The sequence below is a fragment of the Montipora foliosa genome, chromosome 11 (assembly GCF_036669935.1).
Source record: "Montipora foliosa isolate CH-2021 chromosome 11, ASM3666993v2, whole genome shotgun sequence".
NCBI classification, from domain to species: domain Eukaryota; kingdom Metazoa; phylum Cnidaria; class Anthozoa; order Scleractinia; family Acroporidae; genus Montipora; species Montipora foliosa.
This window is the reverse complement of record NC_090879.1, coordinates 13,982,104-14,006,125: the sequence shown is the minus strand read 5'-3', so window position 1 is coordinate 14,006,125 and position 24,022 is coordinate 13,982,104. Positions and strand designations below refer to the sequence as shown.

At 37.2% G+C, this 24,022-nt stretch overlaps 1 protein-coding gene across 9 annotated transcripts in view; it reads left to right on the top strand.

Annotated features, from left to right (window-relative positions):
* Positions 1-1,970: 1,970 nt before the first annotated feature.
* Positions 1,971-24,022, top strand: part of LOC137977570 (otoferlin-like) — a 52,615-nt gene continuing 30,563 nt past the window's right edge. For 2 of the 9 annotated variants that reach the window (XM_068824817.1, XM_068824816.1), the window contains exons 1-19: positions 1,985-2,022; positions 5,214-5,302; positions 6,443-6,542; positions 6,822-7,240; positions 7,411-7,474; positions 7,587-7,718; positions 9,507-9,569; positions 9,693-9,746; positions 9,951-10,058; positions 10,723-10,773; positions 12,247-12,287; positions 12,934-13,022; positions 13,372-13,418; positions 13,493-13,543; positions 15,021-15,089; positions 15,337-15,380; positions 17,635-17,708; positions 18,936-19,001; positions 22,560-22,583. In XM_068824817.1, the coding sequence (XP_068680918.1) occupies positions 6,462-6,542; positions 6,822-7,240; positions 7,411-7,474; positions 7,587-7,718; positions 9,507-9,569; positions 9,693-9,746; positions 9,951-10,058; positions 10,723-10,773; positions 12,247-12,287; positions 12,934-13,022; positions 13,372-13,418; positions 13,493-13,543; positions 15,021-15,089; positions 15,337-15,380; positions 17,635-17,708; positions 18,936-19,001; positions 22,560-22,583 (1,477 nt within the window). In that variant the 5' untranslated portion in view covers positions 1,985-2,022; positions 5,214-5,302; positions 6,443-6,461. Of the gene's footprint in view, positions 2,023-5,213; positions 5,303-6,442; positions 6,543-6,821; positions 7,241-7,410; positions 7,475-7,586; positions 7,719-9,506; positions 9,570-9,692; positions 9,747-9,950; positions 10,059-10,722; positions 10,774-12,246; positions 12,288-12,933; positions 13,023-13,371; positions 13,419-13,492; positions 13,544-15,020; positions 15,090-15,336; positions 15,381-17,634; positions 17,709-18,935; positions 19,002-22,559; positions 22,584-24,022 lie in introns of all 9 variants that reach the window. The other 7 variants (XM_068824819.1, XM_068824818.1, XM_068824824.1 and 4 more) reach the window with 5 other exon arrangements.

Sequence of the window (24,022 nt, the reverse complement as noted above, 5' to 3'; positions counted from 1 at the left end):
AAATTAGGGTCACATAACAACCAGACCTGGGTTGCTCGAAGCATGGTTAGTGCTAACCGGCATTAAAATTAATACCATGAAAATCTGTAGGTTTTGATACCTCTTAACCAACACTTAATGCTAACCAGGCTTTGAGCATCGGCGCCAGCTCCAGATTGTTAATTAGAAATAGTTTGATGCTACTAATTAAAGGTTTGAAGAATAATACATAACCATTTACCAATGCAACTTAAAATGTTACGATGCAAGACCTATTGCTTCAACACTCACTCTTAGACTAGTGTCTTTATCATGGGCGATCTAAGACTGAAATAAGAGTCTTTGTACTCAATGATTAGTGTCCTTTCCTTTTAACAAGATGTAGATAAGTTTGAGCTAAAAGTCAACTGTGGGAAAAGTTCTAAAAAAAACATGCCTTTAGCAACGGCGCCGGCTCCAGATTGTTAATTAGAAATAGTTCGATGCTACTAACTAAAGGTTTGAAGAATAATACATAACCGTTTACCAATGCAACTTAAAATGTTACGATTCAAGACCTATTGCTTCAACACTCACTCTTAGACTAGTGTCTTTATCATGGGCGATCTAAGACTGAAATAAGAGTCTTTGTACTCAATGATTAGTGTCCTTTCCTTTTAACAAGATGTAGATAAGTTTGAGCTAAAAGTCAACTGTGGGAAAAGTTCTAAAAAAACATGCCTTTAGATAAAAGTTGTTTGGTGGGACTGTTTTCAAGAATAATTTGCTAACATTGAAATATATGTTTGCACTTTATTGATTGGGAAATATGAAATTAAGCATTCTTTGCCTTTGAATAAAAGTGGTGTCAGTGATACAATTTTATTGTAAATTAAGTCAGTAGGGCTCGTTGACTCAATAGTGATTAGGTAATTCAAAAGTGATTAGCAGAGTACCATTTAGTATTTATCTTTGACTAGTTGAGGACAAAATAAATGGCGTCCCATGATATTATACGTCAAAAGGTAGAAGTGATCTTTGCACTTATCTAGACAATTTAAGCGATAATAAATTGTCTCTTATGGACACCTGAAAAATTCAGGCAGCTTCATTGGGACTTGAACCATGTCGTGACCTACAATCGGCAACAAAATTAGTTGAGACAGTTGACAACAGAGCACACTGGCAATGACACATTCATTGTTTGCAAAGAAAACTTGTCCAAAAAGTACATTTTCGGGATACCGATCCCTCCCCCACCCTAATCAATGTTGTACCGCTGTCGACAAGGCTCATAGAAACACAACATTGTCTCAGGGATGCGAGGGGAGGGGGCCATTTTCGCACCGAGCTTGAAATCGAGTCTAAAGGATAAGATTGTCTCAATAATTTTGACGCTGATTGTAGATGCGATGCCAGTGCAATGCTTTACCAACTGAGCTATGAAGCCACTCATTTGGGAGTAGTTTGTTGGGTTCCTAGCTCCAGGGAAGAGGCTAAGCAGTGTTTATGCAGGCCTGCAGAGTTTGAATACCATGTGGACCTCACAGGTTGTTTTGATCACATAAAGTCAAGAATTACTACATAATCATTAGTAGTGGCAGTAGTAGTTGTACTAGTGCTACAGGAAATCGTGTGAACACGAGTGCATCATTTCATGATTTATTGGATGAGTGATGTTTTGAAAGTTCTCAAAATTATTGCATTTGCCATAGGCGAGTGCAATCTGACATAAATCATGAACTGCAGAGGCAAGTTCATACAATTTTTTTATTTGTCATATACGGATACTCAACAAAAATTACTCCTGGCCATGACTGTGTTTCCATAGCAACTTCCATATTGCACTCTGTAACTTAGGTATGCATTTGTCATTGACCAATCAGAAACTTGATATTCTGTTCAGTATGTAATGCTTGTCATGACTATTATTTAGCTCTGTCAACAAGTAATATTGTCACTGTAATACATTATTAACAATTTGAATATTCTTATTTTATCTCCATAGGGGTTACATACCAGACAAGTGTAATAGAAAACTGTTCTGAAGCTGATTGGGATGAGGTTTGTTGCTTTTCGGAGTATTTACAACTGCTCATTACACTGTAATCCAGGTTGGGTGCCTGGGATATTTCCAGGGGCTTCCACTGGAGACCAGCCAACCCCTTGACCAAGTATTGCTCATGGCAAGCAACCCCAGCAACCTAGCCATGAGCCCCCACACCAGGCATCCAGGCACGCGTCACATTGATAACTGGTGGAAGTGGGGTGGGGGGGGGGGGGACACAAAAGCCTAACTGGACCAGGAATTGGCACAAAGTGGCTGGAAAAATGTCCCATGAATTGCCATGTGCTTAAGCGACTGAATGAGCATGCGGCCAGACCACTACTGCTCTTTGTTGTTAACTCTGTGAAACTGCTAAACTGCATTTAACCATTCAATTTTCAATTCAAGAATTATGATTGCTTAAAGGGACTATGTCAAGCAAAATGGTGTATTAAATTTCATGACACCCAAAATGTCCAAAAAGTGGAATGAAACATTGCAATGACCAAGTACTACAGCTGTTGAACGACATAAATTAAAGAAATACTGTAATAACAGCAATAGGAAAGAGAAGCACAGATGGACACAAATTATGGACAAGATTGAAATGGATGGCATTTTCAATGGTAATCTTGAAAAAAAGTCAACCAGATGTTTTTCAAGTTTATGGCAAATCTCCTGGATAAAGGTTGTTTTTGCTCAGAATTGAATCATCTTGTCTGTGATGTAACAATAGTTTTATTCATAAAGGATTTCCACATTACCATTTTCAAGATTTAAACTTGTGATTAACAAAAGATTTTCCCCTAAACACCCTAAAATAGCATGACATAGCTCCGTTAACATTCAGTCTCGGCTATCAGGTCATATGCTGCATGACTTAATTAAATGGAAGCTGATTACACTGGTCGTTTTGTAAAGTTGCAAAAATTCATGGTGTAATATAATTTGATCAACCAATAATTATTATTATTCCAATGAACACTTTTTGAACATGAGATTGTTGGTTATAGCCATCTCATATCCTGTGCACACTCACAGAATAACATTAACCCATTGACTCCTAGCTGAACCACTCCCCATTGACAAGGAAAATTGCCTGGCATTAGACAGAGTAAAATCTTTCAAGTCTGACTCCCTGGAATCAATTGGTTAAGGGAATACGTTCAAATTTCGGTCGGGAAACCTGACTATCGGAAACGGACCTGATTAATTAATTTTCAATCTTTCGGAAGTGGTACCGATTTATCATGCTTTTTTGCCATTTCCGATGTTGATACACGGTAACTCCATTACCGATTCAATCGGAGCCAAATACATTCCAATGTGGATTAGTGTCATCATGCGTTTTATCTATCTGATAACATGAAATGCGACCTTGTAAACATGCCACGAAACCACATAAAAAAAAAAACAATTACATTGTGTATTATTTTATAAAACCTCTTCAAGTCTTTCATTGTAAAGCATTACTTTAAACTTTTCCGTGAATTATACATTGGGTTTCAAGTTTGTTTGAAGGATTTTCGATGTTCAGCCCGGTCGCCGGGGTTGCCGGTGTTGCCGGTGTTTCTTCAGTTGATCGGAAACTGCTTAACTTTTCCATGCTGTGGAATTCGTTTTATTTTGATAACAAAGTGTTAAATAAGTCACAGTTCAATGCAAAACACCACATAAATCCAGTTCCTATTGGACCCATTCAACCTGGTCCCCTTTTAAAACAAAACTCTAGTTTGCCATGGTTTTTATAGATTTTTGTGCATGACAAGTTACCTAGTAAGTAACCAAGACCCCTGAGACGTGTCAACTGTGTATATTTGTTAATTGCTTAAGCGAGTTTCTGCATTGTACATGTACATTAATTTGCTATTAAAAGATCTGTGATTTACTTTTGAGCTCTTGGTTTAGTATTAAAGTGCGTTCTTGAGACACAGACGTTCTTTTGACTTGCACATTGCAGTGCAGGAGTGTGTGACAAACCAAAATATTGTCTCCTATTGTGTTTGCACGCTCTTACACAAGCTTCTTCAAGCACAAATGCATGGAAAAGCAGTTTTACTAGGCAATTTCTAGAGGAAAACAGGAATGAGGTATCTTTTTTTGGGAAGCAGCGTCTATCCGCTTTTGAAAAAGGTCAATTTGTTAGCTAAGGTAATTGTGCAAACTTTGCCTTTTCAATGTAAGCGAACCTAGTGCATATAAAGTACGGTGGGCAAGACCTACCAGGCATATCTTGTTGGAAAAACAGTTGAAAGTCTCTTTCATCGCTTTCTTTACATTTATTTGCAAACAATTAACAACTTGCCTGACTCTTCGATGGTCCGAGTTGGCTCTCTCAAACTAGCGGCTGCTATGGCGAAATGATTAACGTGGTAAACATGACTGATACACATGTATCATGACAGTTGGTTGAAGATGTTTGTCTCACTTTGCTACTTTTTGGCCAATATATTTTGATTGCCTACAAAGATTTCCTTTTTTACACATTTTTGGTCAACGCAAATTCAAGCTGTTAAAGGGATATCATACAAAAATATTGTTTATGTCGCGCTTTCTTCAAAATTTCAAATTCGAATAATCCACTGTCGTGGCAAATTTGATTCTTCTCTGGTCATGTCAAGGGAAATAGAAGCAAGTGTTCGAAGATGTAACATTCAATTTTGTTGTACAAAACAGAGAAGGTCAATAAGAGGCTGAAGACTGTGCATCGAAAACAATCAGTCACACTTTGCTGTTGTCAATAATAAACATTACATGAAAAAATGCTAAAGGTCAGTATTTCAAAGCAAGACCGCTGATTTAAACTCTCTGCAATGCAGCCCGATGAAGATATGCGACTCGTTGCCGATGCCGTTTCATTCAGCACCAATAAAATCGGGGCAAACATTCAGCCAATCGGAACCCAATTGATTGGAATTGGTGTCACCCAATTCCGAAATTTGGACGTGTTCCTTAAATGTTGTTATGTCTTATATGAATTTTACATATAATTTCTAAGTTTTTTTCTTATTCATCAATGATGGAAAGGTGTATTGGTGCCCGTGGAAATTATACAAAGCAAGTTGCTTGGCAATGGGTGAAAGGAGACTCTGATTTTAAGTTACTTGTCCTTTTGCCCGTTGCCAAGCAACTTGCTTTCTAAAAGTTTTTTTTCTTGTTATTTTGATGTTTGTGATTAAATTTGTGTTGTGTGTCTCTTGAACTGCAGGACTTTGAGTGGCCCTTGGAGAGTCCTTTGGACCCCAGCGAATTCATTGAGATTGAAGTGTACAACTTCAACAAAATATTCAACAACAGGTTGGTCTCGTACAGTTCTAGATAAGGGATTGGTCTCAAGACACCAAACTTGATTTACACATAGTTAATTGTTAGTGAAAATGTAAGGGCTAAAACTGGGTGGTGGCCAGGTTGCTAGAGGCATGTACAAAAGTCGGACTGGATCAACTCAGATCGCTCACCTCGGTTCAACATAAAAAAAGTGATAAGGCTTTGAGAAATCACCCTATCCCTAATCTTTAAGCTAGCCTTGGTGAAAGCGGGACAAACGTCGAATAGTTTTGGCTTACAAAACTGTCTTTCGCTCGATCCAAGGTGAATAATCCGAGTTGATCCGCTCTGACTTTTGTACCTGCCTGGTCGTAGGGGTAACTGAAAACGTACCAGCTGAGGGTGACTGCAAATTGAGGTCTAATCGTACAATATGTGACTATGATACAAAATAATCTATCCCAATAAATTTTGAAGTTAAAAAAATAATAACAAGAAGTGTAATTGAGCTGCCATTCTTTTCTCTCCTCAACTCACATTTATTCTGTAATGTCCAACATTCTTGGCAAGTGGGGGTCAGGTGCACTGGGGATTGCCAGAGGCCTGTCCCACAACCCCTGAGCTCCACCCCACTGGACCACCCATGTGGCCAGCAATGTATGCAACCCAGCTGTGAGCCCCCACATGTACACCCCCATCACAACTGGGTACCAGTCACACTGAACGGAATCCAGTGGAAGGAAGATGAAGAACTGATAACAGTACTGTACATACAGTGATAAACCTAATAATAACTATGAAAAATTAATAAAATCAATAAGAAGTTGTCATTAAAAACTACATGTAGGGGATAGTCTAAAACTTCAAAAACTTTAATAATCCCATTAGGTTACACATTTCAATCATAGATGATTGACTTGAAGTAAGATATGTCAAGGGCATGACGTTACTGCTCAACGATGCAAATTTTGTCACATTAATATCTCTTAGTCTGTAGCTGGTCAGGAGAGACCACAACACACCTGTATGTTCTTTAACAGTGTCTCACTGTTCCTTTGAAGTTTCTGTGACAGTAGCTACGTAATACAAACTTTTGGTTCTTGCTGTGTTGTGTGTTTTTGTTTGATAAAAAGATATTCATTGTTGATTATTTCTTTTCCTCTCTTTTAGATTGGTCGGAGTATTTCGTATGGTACTCCAAAAGCTCATACAAGATGGGCACCTTGAAGTCATGGAAAGTCTCATAGATATGAACAACACAGTGCTTAAGGTTAAACAGTTCTTATTTGTACGATATGAAGAATGATCATTCATCAATGTGTGGCTTGGAATTGTTTCTGCCATTATTGCTTGTTGGGTTATGTTGAATTACACGTGTGTCGGGATCCGAGCCAATCAAAAATAAATTATTGTAGGAAGACAAATTACTACCAATTACATTGTTACACATTGACCAGTCAGATTTTCTGTGATTAGGCTTCCTTGTGTCGATGTATGTATTTTTTTATTGATAAGAAAAGAAAAACTCAATCATTAAATTAAATTTCAGGCAACTGTTGAACTGGAGTTACAGTATAATCCTCCCGAGGGGAATGTTTCTCAGTGGGTGAACAACATTCACGATACACCGGATGCCCTACCTCAGGTTGGATATATGCCAGACACCCAGTACCAGGGGATGGATCCATACAGTCAAGAACGCAGAGGCTCCTTCATTAGTGCAGGAAGTAACTATGGTGGTAAGACTTCTAAAAGCCAATCAATGACAAGTTTACCTTCCAGCAACCACCGGCAGTTGCGGAAGGAGTCCATGCCAGCATCTCTTGGAGGTGGAGGAGGAGGAGGAGGGAGGTTTATTTCCCCTGAGGGTACATTACCGTTTGATGCCATGTTGAAAGGTGATGGAATTGGCAGTCGCCGAGGATCACAGATCAGTATGCATAGTGACCGCAGCATGAGCATGAAATGGTACGTGACATAATGTCAGTGTGTTGTTAATCAGAAAAATGCTTTTTTGTTTAGATGTGATGCTGTTTATAGAGTGACTTTATAATACAATAATATTGTAGATTCTTTGCATACACCCATTAAGACAGAACTTCTGCATTGCTCAAGTTTCCTGACAATGTTTCTTGCAGTAGTCACGCCCATCCCAGAGTACGAGCTGAAAAGAAAATGTCAGTGAGAGAACAAGATTATCAGGTTGGTTTCAAATTGTCTTTTATTTGAAGAAGTGGACCATTTGCTGTGTTAAGCAGTAGATGATGATATCATATCAATGGCATGTATTTTTTTTGTTCTTGTTGTTGTTCAGATACAAGTTCGTATCCTGGAAGGACGACAATTTGCAGGAACCCAGATTGATCCAGTTTGCACAGTGAATGTTGGCAATCAAAAGAAGAGCACAACAATCAAAGAACAAACAAATTGTCCATTTTGGGATGAGGTAAAAAGAATTCTGCTATGTATGGGCCACTTTAGTCTTGTGTGAGTCCTAACTTACTTAATACACGTACCTCCCTTTAATACCTCCCTTTCCCGCTACTTACATACTCACCTATCTATGGTACTTAATTACTAACCCACTCTAGCTTACAGGTACATTGCACCTATTCTCAGTTGGTTTTCACATGATACCGTATTTACCTGTGTATAAGTCGATCCCGTGTATAAGTCGACCCCCCATTTTTGATGGCAAAAAAAGCAATTTCTTAATTTCTTTGTTAAATGTTACTGGGACACCAATCTTGTATTCTTCGATTTCTGGAAATGTGGATACACTAAAAAATCTGGGCCTCAAGCGCTTAATAGTTTTGTGGTTCAGCAGTTGTTGTATATGCGGGCATTTTGTCCTTGAGTTTCGAAATTTAAGTTCTCAGAAAATCGAACATGTAAACCTCAAACTAACCTGTTTTGTTGTTCAGCGATAAAGGGCTTTAGAGGATAAGCACAACATCACAGAAGCAGGAGTCAATCTTTGAAAATAACTTGCAAACAATGCGAAAATGTGCAAGGTTTCCATGACAAACAAAACAAAACTCATAAACTAAACAATACGAAGTTTGCAAAAGCATTTAAATCAGCCAGGTTTGTTTAAAGAATAAAAAACAATCATTACCAACCAGCATTTTCACGCAACACGAGTGACGATCCTTGCACGCAAACGAGGTATTGCGCCAGGTTACTAAGCCATTGAACGATCGCGTTTAATTGAAGAAACAGAAATGCTGTTGTCTTGGTTTGGTTGAAAGGCATACTTTACCCAACAATCATGTGCATGAATAGAATATCTAATCCCCTGTACCACCAATCTACCTGCTTGTCTGGTTGCCTTCCTGTCTGCCTCCTTACTTACCTTAGGTCACTTAAACGTACTTACTGATCGATGTATCTTCCACACTGTCAGTACAAAGGTGGCTACCCCACCTTCACTACACTATTAAATACTTATACACACGAAATACCTACCTACCTATACCCACCCTCTTTCCTACCTACTTGCCGATCCATCTACACTTACTTGACATACGCGGCACCCAAGCAACCCATCTACCGGTACCGGCCAATACCAGTACCAAACCATTACCTAACTAGTACCGACTCAAGCTGTACAGTCATGTACTTACCCACTAACCCATACTTTACCTGCCTTAGAGTGCGTTCGATTGACCCTATTCTGGAATAAGAATATGTGGAGTGATGATTTAAAACACTATGTATGGCATTTTGCAGCAACAAGAAAAATAAAGCTATTTTTAAAATAGCATTTTAGCAGATGTTTGACAACATTAATGTGAATTCCCGCAAAAACGAAGGATTACTAACTTCTATTCCATGTATTCCTATTCCGTAATACGGTCAATCAAACGCGCCCTTAGTTAGTTACATGTAAGAGACCTGTAATACATGTACATGTAGTTTATTATTAGTGAGTACTTTGGTAGCTTATAGCACTGAATGTCTATAGTTTCAATTATTAATTAAATAAGTAACATTTTAAATCATCAATAAGCTTCCAACATACCAAATCTCTGCCATCCCACTGCACCTACACGGTAATCACATTGTGCTTGCTTAGCTACCTACCTACACCGTACCAACCTTTTATATACTCACTGACCCATACTACACCCACACACCTGCATGGCTACATCCCCCGCACTTACCTACTTACATGTACAGTTGTATAGTGATTGTGAACTTATGTATTTTGGTCTTGTTTATATTCTTTCAGTTCTTTGTCTATGACTTCAAAATGCCACCCATGGTGTTATTTGACAAGATCATTAACTTCCAGGTAGCTTTTTCATCAAAAGTTATTTTCGAACCATGCTTGAATTGGGATGATGATGAGACATAACTTTTATTTTGGTTTATGTGTATTGTATGTTATTGAACATAATGGTGGTTTGTTTATCAGGTATTCACTGGAAGAAATTTAGTCAGTCAAGGGCTACTTATTGGAGCTTTTAAGGTAATTAAGTTAATAGATGAGACAGTTTCTAGAGATGTTTCATAAATTACAAAATGTCAAATAAATTTTCCTTTTACAGAGAATGGGGCCCTTTTTTTTTCTTTAGTTACATTGTAAGACCGAGTCCCTTTAAGAATCAGTAAAGTTGTATAGAATTACAGGCTTCAGGTGTGTGATCTAATGTAACATTTTCCCCCTTTTTAGCTGGATGTGGGAACTGTCTATGCTCAACCAGATCACAGATTCTGTCGCAGATGGGCAGTGTTGACGGATCCTGAGGAAACATTGGGAGCCTCTGGTGCAGGCATCAAGGTAGTGTATGACTACTTTGTTGTCTTAATCTGGTGTAAGCACAGATACAGGTTTTGTACATACTAGTTATGCAACGCTTTCAAGTGGTATACCATGGAATATCCCACGAGTCACTTGTGTTTTCTTGGTGTACACACTCGCTTAAAGGCTTGTATCAGATACCAAGAAAATACAAGTGACGAGTGGGATATTCCACGGTATTCCACAAGAAAGGGTTGCATAACTAGAAAATACAGTGGTCAGCATTAGGCGGCACAATGGGAAGGTTGGGTTTGATACAATTGAATTGCACTGATCGATGGAAAGGTTCATGGGAATACTGACGAATGTACAATGGCTTTCCTGCATTCTGATTGGGTGTATTTTCTATGGCATGGTATAAATAGGATTATTGAACCTCCCATTCTAGCTTTTTGTCCAGAATGCATAAATTAAGTTTTTTTCTTCAGATCTCTGCTTTGTTCCAAGCTCTAGGTTTTTCTCTCGTTTTTCTCTTCCCTTAAAAAACGTTTGATTTGATCTGCCTTATAATTAAAAAAATTGATATTCAGTGATTTTCAGTTTCCCCATTAGAAAAACTCTAAGTAGTGATTAGCTATGTAAGCTTGATACTTGAATAAAGTGGATTACCCTGTGAAACGGTCTACTCTCTCCTGTATTTCAGGGCTACCTAAAAGTTGATATCACTGTTTTAGGCAAAGGTGATCCAGCAAAGGTGAGCTGGGTCTATTGAATAATGTGTAATGCATTTAAATGTTAAATCTAATGTGAATGTTACAAACCCCAACTGTAAATACCCTGTTGTACAAAGTCATGCATACGTTTGACTTATTTTTCTTAATTAATTGATCTTGTGAAATCAATCATACATGTAATTTAAAAGTGTAGACTGATTTGGATAAACAGGGGTTTCAATAAGCACCAACGGCAGACGAAAAGCGTCGGCTGCATCGCTCAGAGAAGTTGGCTACTTTTTACCTTACATTGAATTAATTGAAGGATTCCTTCAAACCTGAAGTAAAATTCATTTTTGATCGACTTGAATGTACCTTTTTTAACCTCAATTTCAAAATAATTATCAGATTTGATATTGCCATCTTTGAGCTACAGTGCACGGCTATAACTTTTTTCCGCATTTTTGCCTAGACCAACCGTCACATTTTTTACGTAATATTCAATCACGTTTAGTTACGTCCCCAAACATATCAAGACTTTTAATGTAAAACAGGTCGTTATTGAGTAATCGTTGCATCAAGACTTGCTTTCCAAAAACAGTAAATTTTTCGTTAGTTTCATCGGTTAAGCCTTTTCGTTTGTTCAGATTAAAATGACATTCTTATCGTTCGACAGAACTGATTTCTCATGTTGAGAAATGTTGAAATTCGCGCTTGAAAAAACGCGTAAAAAGGTTTGCCGTTCCCGGCAGCTTGAAATTGGTAGTAATGATGACATGAAGTTGTCGAAACATCATATAACGTTAAAAATCGTTAATTTTCCTTTTGAAATGGTTTTCCAAATCTTTCTTCACTGGAAATTATCAAAAGAATGCGCTTAATTGCACACTCAGTGTCTCTGTTGATTAGAAATCTTCCTTCATCTTCAGTGCTGGAAATCACATTTCAGAGCTTCCAGATTTCACAATCGTCTGGGGAAGCATGCCCCCAGACCCCCCTAGACGAAGGGGCCTAACGGCCCCTTCTTGATACAGTCGGCTACTAGACTCAAACCAGCTGCCTACTTCAAATTTTATTGAAACCCCTGGATAAAGATAAGCAGGTCCACAGTTTAACTTACAGTTTAACAGCAGCCTAACTGGGATCATATTATCTATTTAAAGAAATTTGTCTGGCAGGATAGTGTGTTCTGAAGTTGTTGTTATTATTGTTATTAGTATTATTATTATTATTATTATTATTATTATTATTATTATTATTATGATTCAACTCACCATGCTTTGTAAATTAATAGCCAACTGGTTGCCTGACCCGCCAGTTGGGGTTCTTAATAATGTTTCTGTTAAGTTTGAATTGTTACTTTCACCTTGTTAACGGTGGAGTGCCTGTAAACTAGCTTGATAGCTAAGTGTACTTCCACTATAAAGAAAGCATTTACATTTTTATTTTACATTTTTTTAACATTATTATTATTGGGGGAAATTATTAAAGTCACTATTATTTTTTTTCAATAGGAACCTCCAGGAATCAAGGACAATGATGATGATATTGAAGGGTATGGCAATGGGAATTTAAATTCCTTGTTGTTTTCTCTCCAAGCAATGTATTGAGCAAGAGTATTAAAAAAGATATAAAGCACAGATCTATTTTTGAAAAGTGTCGCTATCATTTCTGCAATAGTATGCCAAAAGCATTTACTGGTATTATCATTGTACAAGAGATTTATGGAATTTATCCTATCTATAAACAGAATAGAGCAAGTTTGACCTGCCTCTGTATTATTCTAGGTGCATGGCTGAGCATCAGATTCTATAAAATGGCACATGAAATATTCTTTATACCATAACTTTTTTCCTGCTCACCTTGACATCTGGAGAGCAGCCCAGAGGTGTTAGAGTTGCTTCTGGCATATGCTTCTTTTGTCCTTTCCATACTGTACTTTCCACATCCATAACTTGATAGACATACACTTATCCTGAACCATTTCGGAAACAAAAGTTGCGAAAGCCACAGCCCTGGCCAGATGAGAATGTATTTTCTCACAACATCTGAACACCCTAAGTAGAGGAACTGCTGGCAGGAATTGGCCCAAGGATGTCTATTGAGTACATTACATGTAATTTTAGACTGCATGACCATTCTACTGAGACTACAGCTTGCATGGCTTGTCTAGTTTTGTTCATGTCTAATCCTTTTTTTAGCAATCTGCTTTTACCTGAAGGAGTTCCTGCAGAAAGACCAAAAGCCAAGATCATTGTAAAGATTTACAGAGCAGAAGGCCTTCCAAAGAGTATGTGTCCATAACGTTTTGGATGTTTTGGTGACAAATAGGAAATGGGGATGACAGGCACATGGGAGATATTGTAGGGTGGTGGGCAAGCAAAACAGAATTGGGAGAGATTAATTTTAGTTTACAAACATGACATGCAGTGGTAGGACATGATTTGCAACCATTGTTGAGAAGGAGAGAGAGTAACTTTACTACAAATATGTGACAGAGAGCAGAAGATTGTTGTAAACTTGTCAAATGTTCATCAACAGGGATATGAGTGAAGTTAGATGTTGTTTAACCCTCATCGAGTGAATTGGTTTAATTCAGAATGATATTAATTTTCTTTTGGTTTTTTTCTTTTGAACAGTGAACAGTGGACTCATGGCCAATGTCAAAAAAGCCTTTACTGGAGAGGTAGGAGTGTACTGCTACCTGACAGTTGTCTCACTCTTGATCCTAGGAATGACTTGATATTGTTTTTCTCGCAGGTGCGAGATCTGGTGGATCCATATGTGGAAGTGTGCTTTGCAGGACACAAGGTGAGCCACTACTAGATTGCCAGTTACAGTCTGTAATCAATTTTTGTTATAATTGCACATAAAATATTGTTAGTTAATTATGTACATGTACGAGTTCCTGTCATTAGATTAGTCTGCGGCTGAAGCCATTTATTTTTTTTTAACACATGTCATAGTGTTTTCATCATCATCTCCATGTTGTTCAACAGTCATAGCACTTTTATTACATGTATATACATGTACTGTAGGTCTGAAACACACCAGATGACTTGGATGTCGGAGATATCTTAAACATTGGATCTGTTAGGGCCGATTTACATGATACGATTTTGTCGCATGCGACGAGCTCACGACAGGCCTACGACATGACTTTATGATTGTCGCAGCGTTTTAAAACATGTTTTAAAATGCTACGACATTTTTGCAGACGTACACAACAATCGTAAATCATGTCGTGGGCCCGTCGTAAGCCGTTGTCGCATGCGACAAAAATCGTATCGTGTAAATCGGCCCTTAAGAGGTCTTAATCATTCACAACTCCTTTAGCCTATGAACCCCTGGGAGTGAGACTAAAACGACAAGTTTCATTCATCATCTAAGGGTGTCTTAGGCCATTTGAGGTGTCAATGGGTGTAAGGCACACTTAAGAGAAGCCTTAGTGGCAAAATACAGTCTTCTAAAGTTATGAACTGTCAGTGGCTAAGGTGTTATGTGATATCAATATAAAGGACTTGTAAAACTGCTAAACGTAAAGGGGCGAGGTCTCGCTATTTTAGGTAATTTTGTTTAAGCTCTAAACGTCAAATTGGCAGAGCAAGAGTCTCTCATTTGCAAAGTCACGGCCACATAACAACTGAGAATGATTTTCCAGCTGTGTAAATGACATTTTGATATAGACTGATATAAATTTGAAAAAAGGTGGGCCGACGTTTTTCAAATTTACCCAAATTCAATCCAATAGTCTTGGCTTCCCTGTGTTTTGTTAGAGTTCTTCTATAGTTTTGAACAGTTATTTTGATATTTTAGTTAATTCTATGACCATTTGAATTGCCTAAAATTGCGTGACCTAGCCCCTTTAAACAATGAAACAATGACATGGCTCTCTCTCCACACTGCAGCAATAACAGGGTAGCGTTACATGTATTTACATGTAAATATCTTTCTGGTGTGACATAGTTATGTGCATGTTTAAGTTAGCATACAGAATTTTGTGACATTGTACAACATTCGTTAATTTAAAGTATTGCCATACTTAATTGCCAGTAAGGATGTTGGTTGCAACCTCTGGCACGCAAACAGTAGTAAACCTTGATGTTTGTTGGTCACATTATTTTAGGACCACACAGATGATCAATGTATGTTGAAGACAATTGGATTGTAGCAGTTCATCTTGTTAAACCCTAGTAATACTGTTTTGTAAAGCACCACCTTGGACCATAATTTTATGGTAGTACTGACCATTGCCATAATTTTTATTAATTTTCTCATTTGAATGTAGGCAAGAACAACAGTGAAAAAGAACACCTATGAACCAATGTGGAATGAACAGATTGTTTTCTCCGAGCTGGTGAGTGTTTGAAAGTAAAATTGGTTTTGGTGTTTTGTACATGTTGTGGTTTAATTTTTTTCTTGTTGCAAAATTTTTCAAATTGGTTCAATTTTGATATTAAATATTAGACAAAGCAAAATGAACACAATTTAAACCACTAAATACACACTGCTGTTTCTCAGAAGTTGACATCTGACGTCATGACAAAAGAAAGTGTTCTATCCATACTCTGGTCTGACGAGGTTGTTTTGTGTGCATTTTCTAGTTCCCTCCACTTTGCAGAAGACTGAAGATTCAACTGAAAGACAGGTATTAATTCATTAGTTAGGCAGGCAGGCAGACTCTTTAAGTCTTTAACTGTGGCTGCATGTTCCAATGTTTTCATAGAACAGTGCAAAAACATCTCGACTTGAAAAAACATCTTGACATCCATGTTGAACAACAGCAAATGTTTTACAACTTTGTTATAATGCGATTAGCTACAGGTGTCTTTATAGCAGTCTTCAAATCTGACTGGTCTTTAAACTTGGTTGTCCATCAGCTTTGAAGCCAAGAAAAGTTGTTTGCAAACAAAACTTTCAAGTACATTCTCTCTTAGTCCCTAGTTGTAATCGATCACTATGATCTGTTAAGCTCCCCTTTTATTTTCAATCAGTGTAATGTGGATTTGGGGAGTGGGGCTCAGTGGCATCATCTGTGTCCCCCACCTCTGTGATTTGATGAGGACTGATTTTCAGTCAGTCTCAACCTGAGCCTGTGGTTTTTCTCCAGGTTAGACTCCGATTTCCTTCCTCATCGTGGAGGATAACGCAGGGGTGAGAGCACTTGCCTCCCACCAATATGCCCCAGGGTTCCATTGTCAGACTCTGTGTCATATGTGGATTGAGTTTGTTGGTTCTCTACTCTGCACCAAGAGGTTTTTCTCTCGGTACTACGGTTTTCCCTTCTCCTCAAAAACCAACATTTGATTTGATTTGTGTTAATTTGTTGATTTCATTTTACAGTGTCCCCAATTAAGACTAGACACTTAAATAAGGGTGCGTTCGAATGACCGTATTCCAGAATAGGAATACAATATGGAACATAAGTTTAAAATCCTTCTTTCTTATGGAAATTCACATTAAAATCGTCAAACATATGCTAAATATGTGCCCTAAAGTTTTTTCCTTTCCTTTCTTTCATCGTAGCTGACTGCCAGCCAATTACATCTGGCCCTGGTGCCCCGGGGGGGGACTCCCATATGAAACAGACGGGGATGCTCGTCGGAAATTTTGAATTTAACCCCTAAAGGAGACCAATCTAGGCGTGGCTTAAGCAAATTTTGACCCCTAAAAGAGACCGTTTAAAAACACAAAAATACGACACGCAATGAGTTTTAATGATAAAAAGGCATAATCATCGAATGCTTTTATCTAAAAAGAAAATTTAAAAGGAAATTTGACTTCTGTTTCTCTTCGCGTAATTCTGTGTTACTTCGCGGAACCCTAAACGAGACCTTGCTGGCGTAAAATATTGGCGCTTTGCCCGGAACACCCTAAGCGAGACCAAAATCCAAAATTTACACCCCTAAGCGAGACGACGAGCATCCCCGTCTGTTTCATATGGGAGTCCCACCCCCGGGCCTGGTGCTAAGCTCTGGGATCATACATGGTGCTTATAGCAACTGCCTGAGTGTGCTAAATTGTCCCTGTGTGTGATCTAATGTTGAGCTGCTCTTTTTGCAACATATAGTCCCTGGGACTCCAAGAAAGAATAATTAGCTGGGCCAGAACTTTTTGTAGTTTTTAAGTGTAAGGAGCTTTTAAATTAAGAGTCATGTATAATTTTAATAGCACCAAGGCACTACTGGTAATTGGGGACTCTCTACTGAAATCAAATCAAATCAAATCAAATCAAATAGAGCGGTTTTCAATTGAGTGTAGAAAATAATTAGGGAATTGCTTTGGTTTTGCATTACTTCACTCAGTGATTGGTTCAAAGTTCTCGCGCCGCTATTTCAACCAATCAGAAATGAAACCAAAACCATTTGTTGCTCGTGTGTGCACATTTTCCCATGCTTTGTGTCGGCTGCATGTAATTACTTTGAGTTTTGATTGGTCTACTGGATTGTCTCCCTCCTTTTTGGTTGGCCAAAGTAATTACTTTGGTTTTGGTTTTACGACAATGGATTGAAACTCTCTCTATCAAATCATAGGATGGCTTTTAAGGCGAGTGGAATACCAGTCTGAGAGTACCAGAGAAAAACCTCCTGGAGCACAGTAGAGAACCAACAAACTTAACCCACATAATTCATTTTTTTATGATGCAGAGTCTGGGAATTGAACTGTGCCACATCATCCTTGGCCACATTTGTGTGCAATCCCTGCTCTCTTGCTCTCTTGTTCTCTCTGCTCTCTTTAGGACTTTTTTGCAGGATTGCATTCATTTGCCAGCTATGGGAATAGTTTTATGTCTAGGCAATAACAGGCCACAGCTGTAGCCCCTTGATATCCCAAGCATCCATCCTCTACTGAGCAACACTGTTAGTTAATACTTTGAATTTTCAAATTTACTTTGCCTTAAGTGACTCTGTGTCAGATGAAGTCATTGGAACTCATTTTATTGACCTGTCTCGCATCTCCAATGATGGAGCCAATGGTATGTTTGCCTTTAATATTATTAATAATGCAGCTAGTCTTGTTAAGTATGTTTTTACTATATTTTTTTATCATGGTTAAATTTAGAGGCTAAGACATTAGGAGATCAGGCAGATTATTTGAAGTGTAAAAATAATAAAATATAATTGTGCTTATCTAATAAAAACAGTAACTATTTTAATACTGAGTGTATAATTTAATACATGTAATTATTCTCTCTCTTATTAACCTTATTTTTAATAGAGCTTAATAATAAACATCAATATTTATTTAACATGTCAGCTCTTTTATTAACTAAAGTGCATTTTTAACATGTAGTATGCATCCAATATTAAAATTTATTGCAATATAATATTGTTACATTTTTGAGGGTGTTACTTAGACATCCTCTTTAATGGCATGGATTGAAAATGTGTGACTATTTTTCTCTTGGTATACACCATTTCATGAGATGTCAAGAAAATCCATTTTTGACTTATGATTGGAAAGCCCACATGCATGAAAGAGTAATCACGATTGAGGAATAATTATTATTATAGTGGCCACACATTTGAAATCTCTGCTGTTATTAAAATGTTGTTATAATGACACAGCTTTGTCAAGTTCCTCTCATTTTGGCCCATTCTTATCTGGGATCCTATATCCAGGAATGTGTTGCTCATTACTAACATACTGTGCTCAATAATAATACTATTATTGCTGTTTTCACGTTTCCTTTTTTTCTGTTCTTGAATTGTTGCTTCTTGCTCCAATGACCAGTTTTCATTTCTTCTTCAGTTGTTTTACACTCACTTGAGCTAATTAACATTCAATTCCTATTTAGCTTATCATCTCTCATGTTTCCTTCAGTTTATCTGTGCTATTCTGTTAAAGTTTTTACTTCTTCAAACTTTAATGCCAAGCTGATTCCTTGTCTGCCAAAAGAGCCAAAGATACAGTCTTCTGTTGAATATTCACTTTTGTTCTCTTGTTATTATTGTCAGCCAGTTCTAACTAAGCGTAAAACAAAGTAAATGTAATGTGAATTGCGGATTACCGTATTTGTAACACTCTGCTTTGCAAGCTTAAATTGTTTTTAGTGTTGATTTCTCACACAGTTTGCACTATCGATCCTGTAGTAGGCTGTTTCTGTGCACGCACATCATGTCCAGCTGTATGTACAGTGATTTGATGCACATGTCATTGCATGTACCTTGCATGTCTAACTTAAGCTGGCTGAACTATACAGGGTGGCTCTCCGAGGTCTATATTCCTGGCTCAGGCATTAAAGTTCCGGGCTCCGTACAGGCTCCTGGTGTGTATTCATTGCTGGCTGCTTCTCTAGTTCTTAATCTATGTTTAGTAAAAACTAGCACCTCTTGCATGCATATGTTGGTGTACCTGCACTTAAATTAAAAATGTCAGACATGTGAATACCCTTTTGTACAGTACTTCTTTTTGCACTGTATTATTATGCAAACTACAGATACATAAGACTAGTGTAACTTGAAGACCACAAAAAACATACTAGAAGTTCATACCCCAGTTTTGGCATGGTGTTAAACTTTTCATACTGAAAGGTTGAATCATTCAAATGTCAAGATCTTTCATGCTTTGTTGCTTTGTCACTTTTTTCACATACTTTTTAAAAGTTGCACCGGTATTTTTAAAAGGTTGTTAAAAGGGGGCTGTGTTGGGTAGGCTTCCCAAAACCCACAAAATCAATTGAATTGAATAGCCAGAAACTTTGTAAGGATTTGAAATTTTCTTCCAGTTAACTTTTAAAAAATGTTAAATGTTCTCTACATTGTCTTTACTGTTCTAATTCTTTACTTAAAGATAGATCTCCTAAAATTGTTTGCACTTTTCCTCCCTTTTTGCAACTGGTCATTTATTTTTGTACACAATTTTTCTTTGAATCTTTTCAAGTCCTGCTCTTCTGTTATTATGTGCTTTTTTGGGCTTGACGGACAACATACTTTCCCCTTTTCCTGTCTTTCTTTCATACGTGAGAATTATAATTATTGTAAATAGCCCTCCTTTGATATATCAAGAGGTCTCTAAAGCAAAGATGACTTGGAGAACGTCACCAAACACTACAATAATTGTGTGTTGTTCCTGACCAACAAAGTTGGGATTATTCCAAGTTATTCCACATGGATAGTCTGTGCCTTCCCCCGAGGAATAAAATTGGTTTCAATGGGAAGATGTTTATAACTTATTTTTTTGCAAATTTATCATCTGGTGTTCGTGTATTGTAATAATAAGTTATTATTATTGATGATTTAAGGCTCATTGTCATCTGGCTATTATTTTAATATACCTGTATATGTATCCCAGGGACTGTTAAGGAAAAAGGTTTTTGACAAAGAAATGACTTTACAAATCATCATTATTTTATTTCATCATCACGTCGTGGGTTGTCTCATTTTATATAATTTGAGGAACTCTTTCCGTTATTATGGGAGCCTTATGGACATTTTCAACCCTAAAATAAAGCCAAAATGTTTCTTCACAAAATCATGGACTTTTTTCACATGACAGTCAGTTACCCTTAGGCTAACAAAAAAATATTATTTCACTTTGAGAGAGACTTGAAAGTGGAGACCTAGTTTAGTGGTACACCATTTCATAAAATTATGAGTAGAAAAAATGTGCATGATATAAACTATTTGATTGAGAAATTGAAGATATAGAAAATCTATTCAAAAAGCGATCTTTTCCATCCACAGTTTGGACTGTATTTTCCAATTCATTTCCTGTCTTTAAGTTAGTTTCAGAACTGTGAAACCAAAGTACAAGTACACTGTAACAGATTGGCAAGCTTACACTCATCAACTTTGTATATACTGTAATTATTAGTCTTTCCTATTTTTGATTTGGCTTCCAAATGTAGTCCCATGCCAGGATGACGGGGTAGCCTTGTTTATGTCACTTGAAAGTGTACTGGCAGCCTTACCTCAGGGAAATGAACCAATGGAATGGATCCATTGTATGTTAGTCACACAGGGCTTATCACACTTCACATATTTAATACTCGGAGTGTTCTTGCTTGATGCCTCAGGAGCCATGTAGGAGAAAACAGAGAAATGGTTTTTTATTGTAAATTATGTGGGAATTAAATACTAAGTAAACATGGCTTCTGTTCATTTAAGCAAAAATTCTCTGTAAGCTTTTCACTTATGTCCAGGTTTGACCCTAATTAGATGCACGCCCAATTTTGACATCCAACACAAAGTGTCCCTTTAAGTCTAAGCATTTGCTACCTATTTTCAACAATAAGGTAAGGGTAAAGGTTAGCGTTATTTTTAGTTTTGGGTAAATGCAGCAGTTAATCTTCACTTAAAGAGCAGCATTTGGGGGACACTTTGTGACATAAATTGTCTGTATACTGAGACACAAGTGATGTTGAAGTTGGCTAGAAGAGCAAGGGGACACTTCGTGACGCTTATTGAAATCCGCATGCATCTAATTAGGGTCAAACCTGGACATATCTTAAGCTTTTGAGCAGGCAGCTTAATGTTTGTTTTAGTGTGATTGGGAAGCTATGAGGCTATGAGAGCCTTCCTTACAAGTCCCAGTTTGACTATTTGCATGGCCACATTTTTCCTCTTGCATGAAACAAACTGAAGGATGCCTGCTTTCAGTCTATTTATCCAACATCCTGGTCTCTCGGTTTTGTTGCCTTGATGTCTGGATTGGAAAATGGTTTCGCCAACAATAGGCTGGTGCAGCTGTGATTTTGTTTGGAATTCTCTGGTAAAATTGTGGGGGCATCAAAAGAAGTGCAGACTTTTTATTAACAAGCCAGTGAAAAAAACATCAAAACAATGCAGGGAAATAAATTCATTGGAAAGAAGAACTCAAGAAGCACTATGAATTTGTTAAAAAAAAAAAAATAATATATATATATATGCAATAAGAAGCCCAGAAACCAGGTTTGTTGTGGTCGTTGCAAAAATGAATCACTGTCACCATCTCACATTGTGCTTTCGCAGTTGCCAATACTTTTTGTGATAGATCATTGACATTATATTCCAAGTACAGACTGGGTTCATATGTCTTAATTTCATTAGATGCACATTAATATTTTATTTAGTCCAATATTTTTGTCAAGACTTAAATGGTTATATTTAGCTTTAGTATATTTCTAGTGCTTTGGTCATTGATTAGTTATTGTTTTTAATTAAAGTAATTTGAAATTGAATTGAGCTTGAACCAGATATCCAGTAACAAGTACTGTGGGTTATCGTAAACAATTCGTACTGATGAAATGTAAGGGCTGTGACATGGAAGTTATGGTCTGTGTTTTTTGAATTTCAATTTATCTAACTTGGGCAAAAATGATTGAACTGAAAAAAGGCACGGTGCAACTAACAATGCATACAATTATAGTCCTTGAAAATGTCTATTTTGCAAAATTATCCGACATTTTTATGCAAATCAGGCTTATTTACACTTGAATGGTTTCCCCCAAGAAATCACAGAGTGCATGCTGTTTTAAAAATATAAAGGGTGGCATGATGTAAAGGAAAGAAAGAAGAGCTGATTTATTTGAGACCGGCTGGAGCCTGAACTGAGATGTGATCATGCTAACTTAGGATTAATGCCAAAGCTACTTTTCAGGAACATATTTGTCCCTCCATTTTTTTGCCTCTTAAAAGTTATTACAATAATAAGAATAATGTAATAAGTTAATTTTCCTGGTTCAAGCTTGAAACATGGTACAAAGATTCATACTTACAGCTGTATGAAGTTCGATCATGTTTTGCTCAATGTATGTTTTTATCCATTTTGTTTTCTTTTGCTTTTTGTATCCATTATTTGCCGGTGGTCACTATGCAACATGTCGGGGTGACATCGGTCTGTGAAGTTCATAAATATCCTGCTGATATTGGTAAATATGATTTTGTGTTTCATTACTGGCACCTTACATGGCTTGTTGTTGTGTTCATTTTTATTTTTCTCCTACTCATTTAGATGTACCAGCCTCCAGCCATGTTTTAATTATCACACTCACCTCTTGTCTGACCACATCAACGTTACTCTAGGATTAGTTAATTTACATTTCTTTTAAATTCTTGCCTTGGTACTTTTGACTTGTTTTGCAAACTTTGACTTGGCTGAGAAAGACTATAAACTTATCATACTGTAAGTAGTTGGTTTTATAGACTGAAAGAATTAAGAGCAAAAGGGGTTTTGTAATTGTGCACTTACAGTGTTTCTAGTGATGCAATCTCTTTAAAGTGCTACTATGAGGAAATTTGCATCTTCCCTATCTAAGCTATTTTAGGACATAAACATGTGGTTTGTATGAGAAGAAGAATGCTGTTGACCATTTTCAAATATCTGTTTTTGTTCAAGTTTTTAAAATATGCAAATTAGCCAAGTGATGATGTCATAAACTCAAGCAAATTTTGATCAAATATGATAATATCTCAGCCAATTTTTATCAAAAATACTTGACTCTTTGCAGTAAGATTCTAGTAGATGTGCTCCACAATATGAGCATACCTTTTTGTTACCATGGCAACATACTGGGTTCCAGACCTCCCTGATATTAAAGGCTTTGCAGGCCACCTTTTGCATTCTATTTTGATATTTGCCAATGGTGCCTCATTTGCACAATCCTGCAATTTGTGGCTTTGTCGAATGTTTTTCTAGCTTAAGTTCACCAAAAATATTGAAATCAGGTCGGAAGGGACTGGAAAAGAGTAAGTTGCCATGGGAACCACTTTCTTTACAGCCGTAGGTGTGTTGTGTGCAGAACTATTAGCCTACCAAGTTTCAATGGTCTCGTCTGCAAATTGACCGAGATAGCTCTATTTAATATATACTTGATGTTATATTGGGTCAAGTGAATGACATCATCAGGTTTCTCATTTGCATATTTTACACTTTTTTAAAACTTAAATATTTCCGGAACGGATGGAGATATTTCCAAACCTTAAACGGCGTTTTTAATCTTTCCTGGTATTGTATGTAATAAACCTAAAAATTCAAGGGATATAAATTTTATCATGATAGTAGCACTTTAAGGAGGGCAGATTTTTATAATGTTCCAACGATGCAGCTGTTCAAGAAATTTGCTGGTTGTAACCAGAGAAGCTCTTTTGTCATTGTTAACCCTGGTTTATTTTCAATCTCCAGGTAGCCATCACTATTTTACTGTCAGTGTAATATTAGATTAATTACAGTGTATATCTCACTGATGCCAAACGTGCCTACCGAATGAAAAGCACTGAATTATTCCTTCAATGCGATATGTTTTATAAGGACCTCAAATTTGTAAGAACTGACATGTCCTCCAATAGATACAGTCATGGATACTCTTCT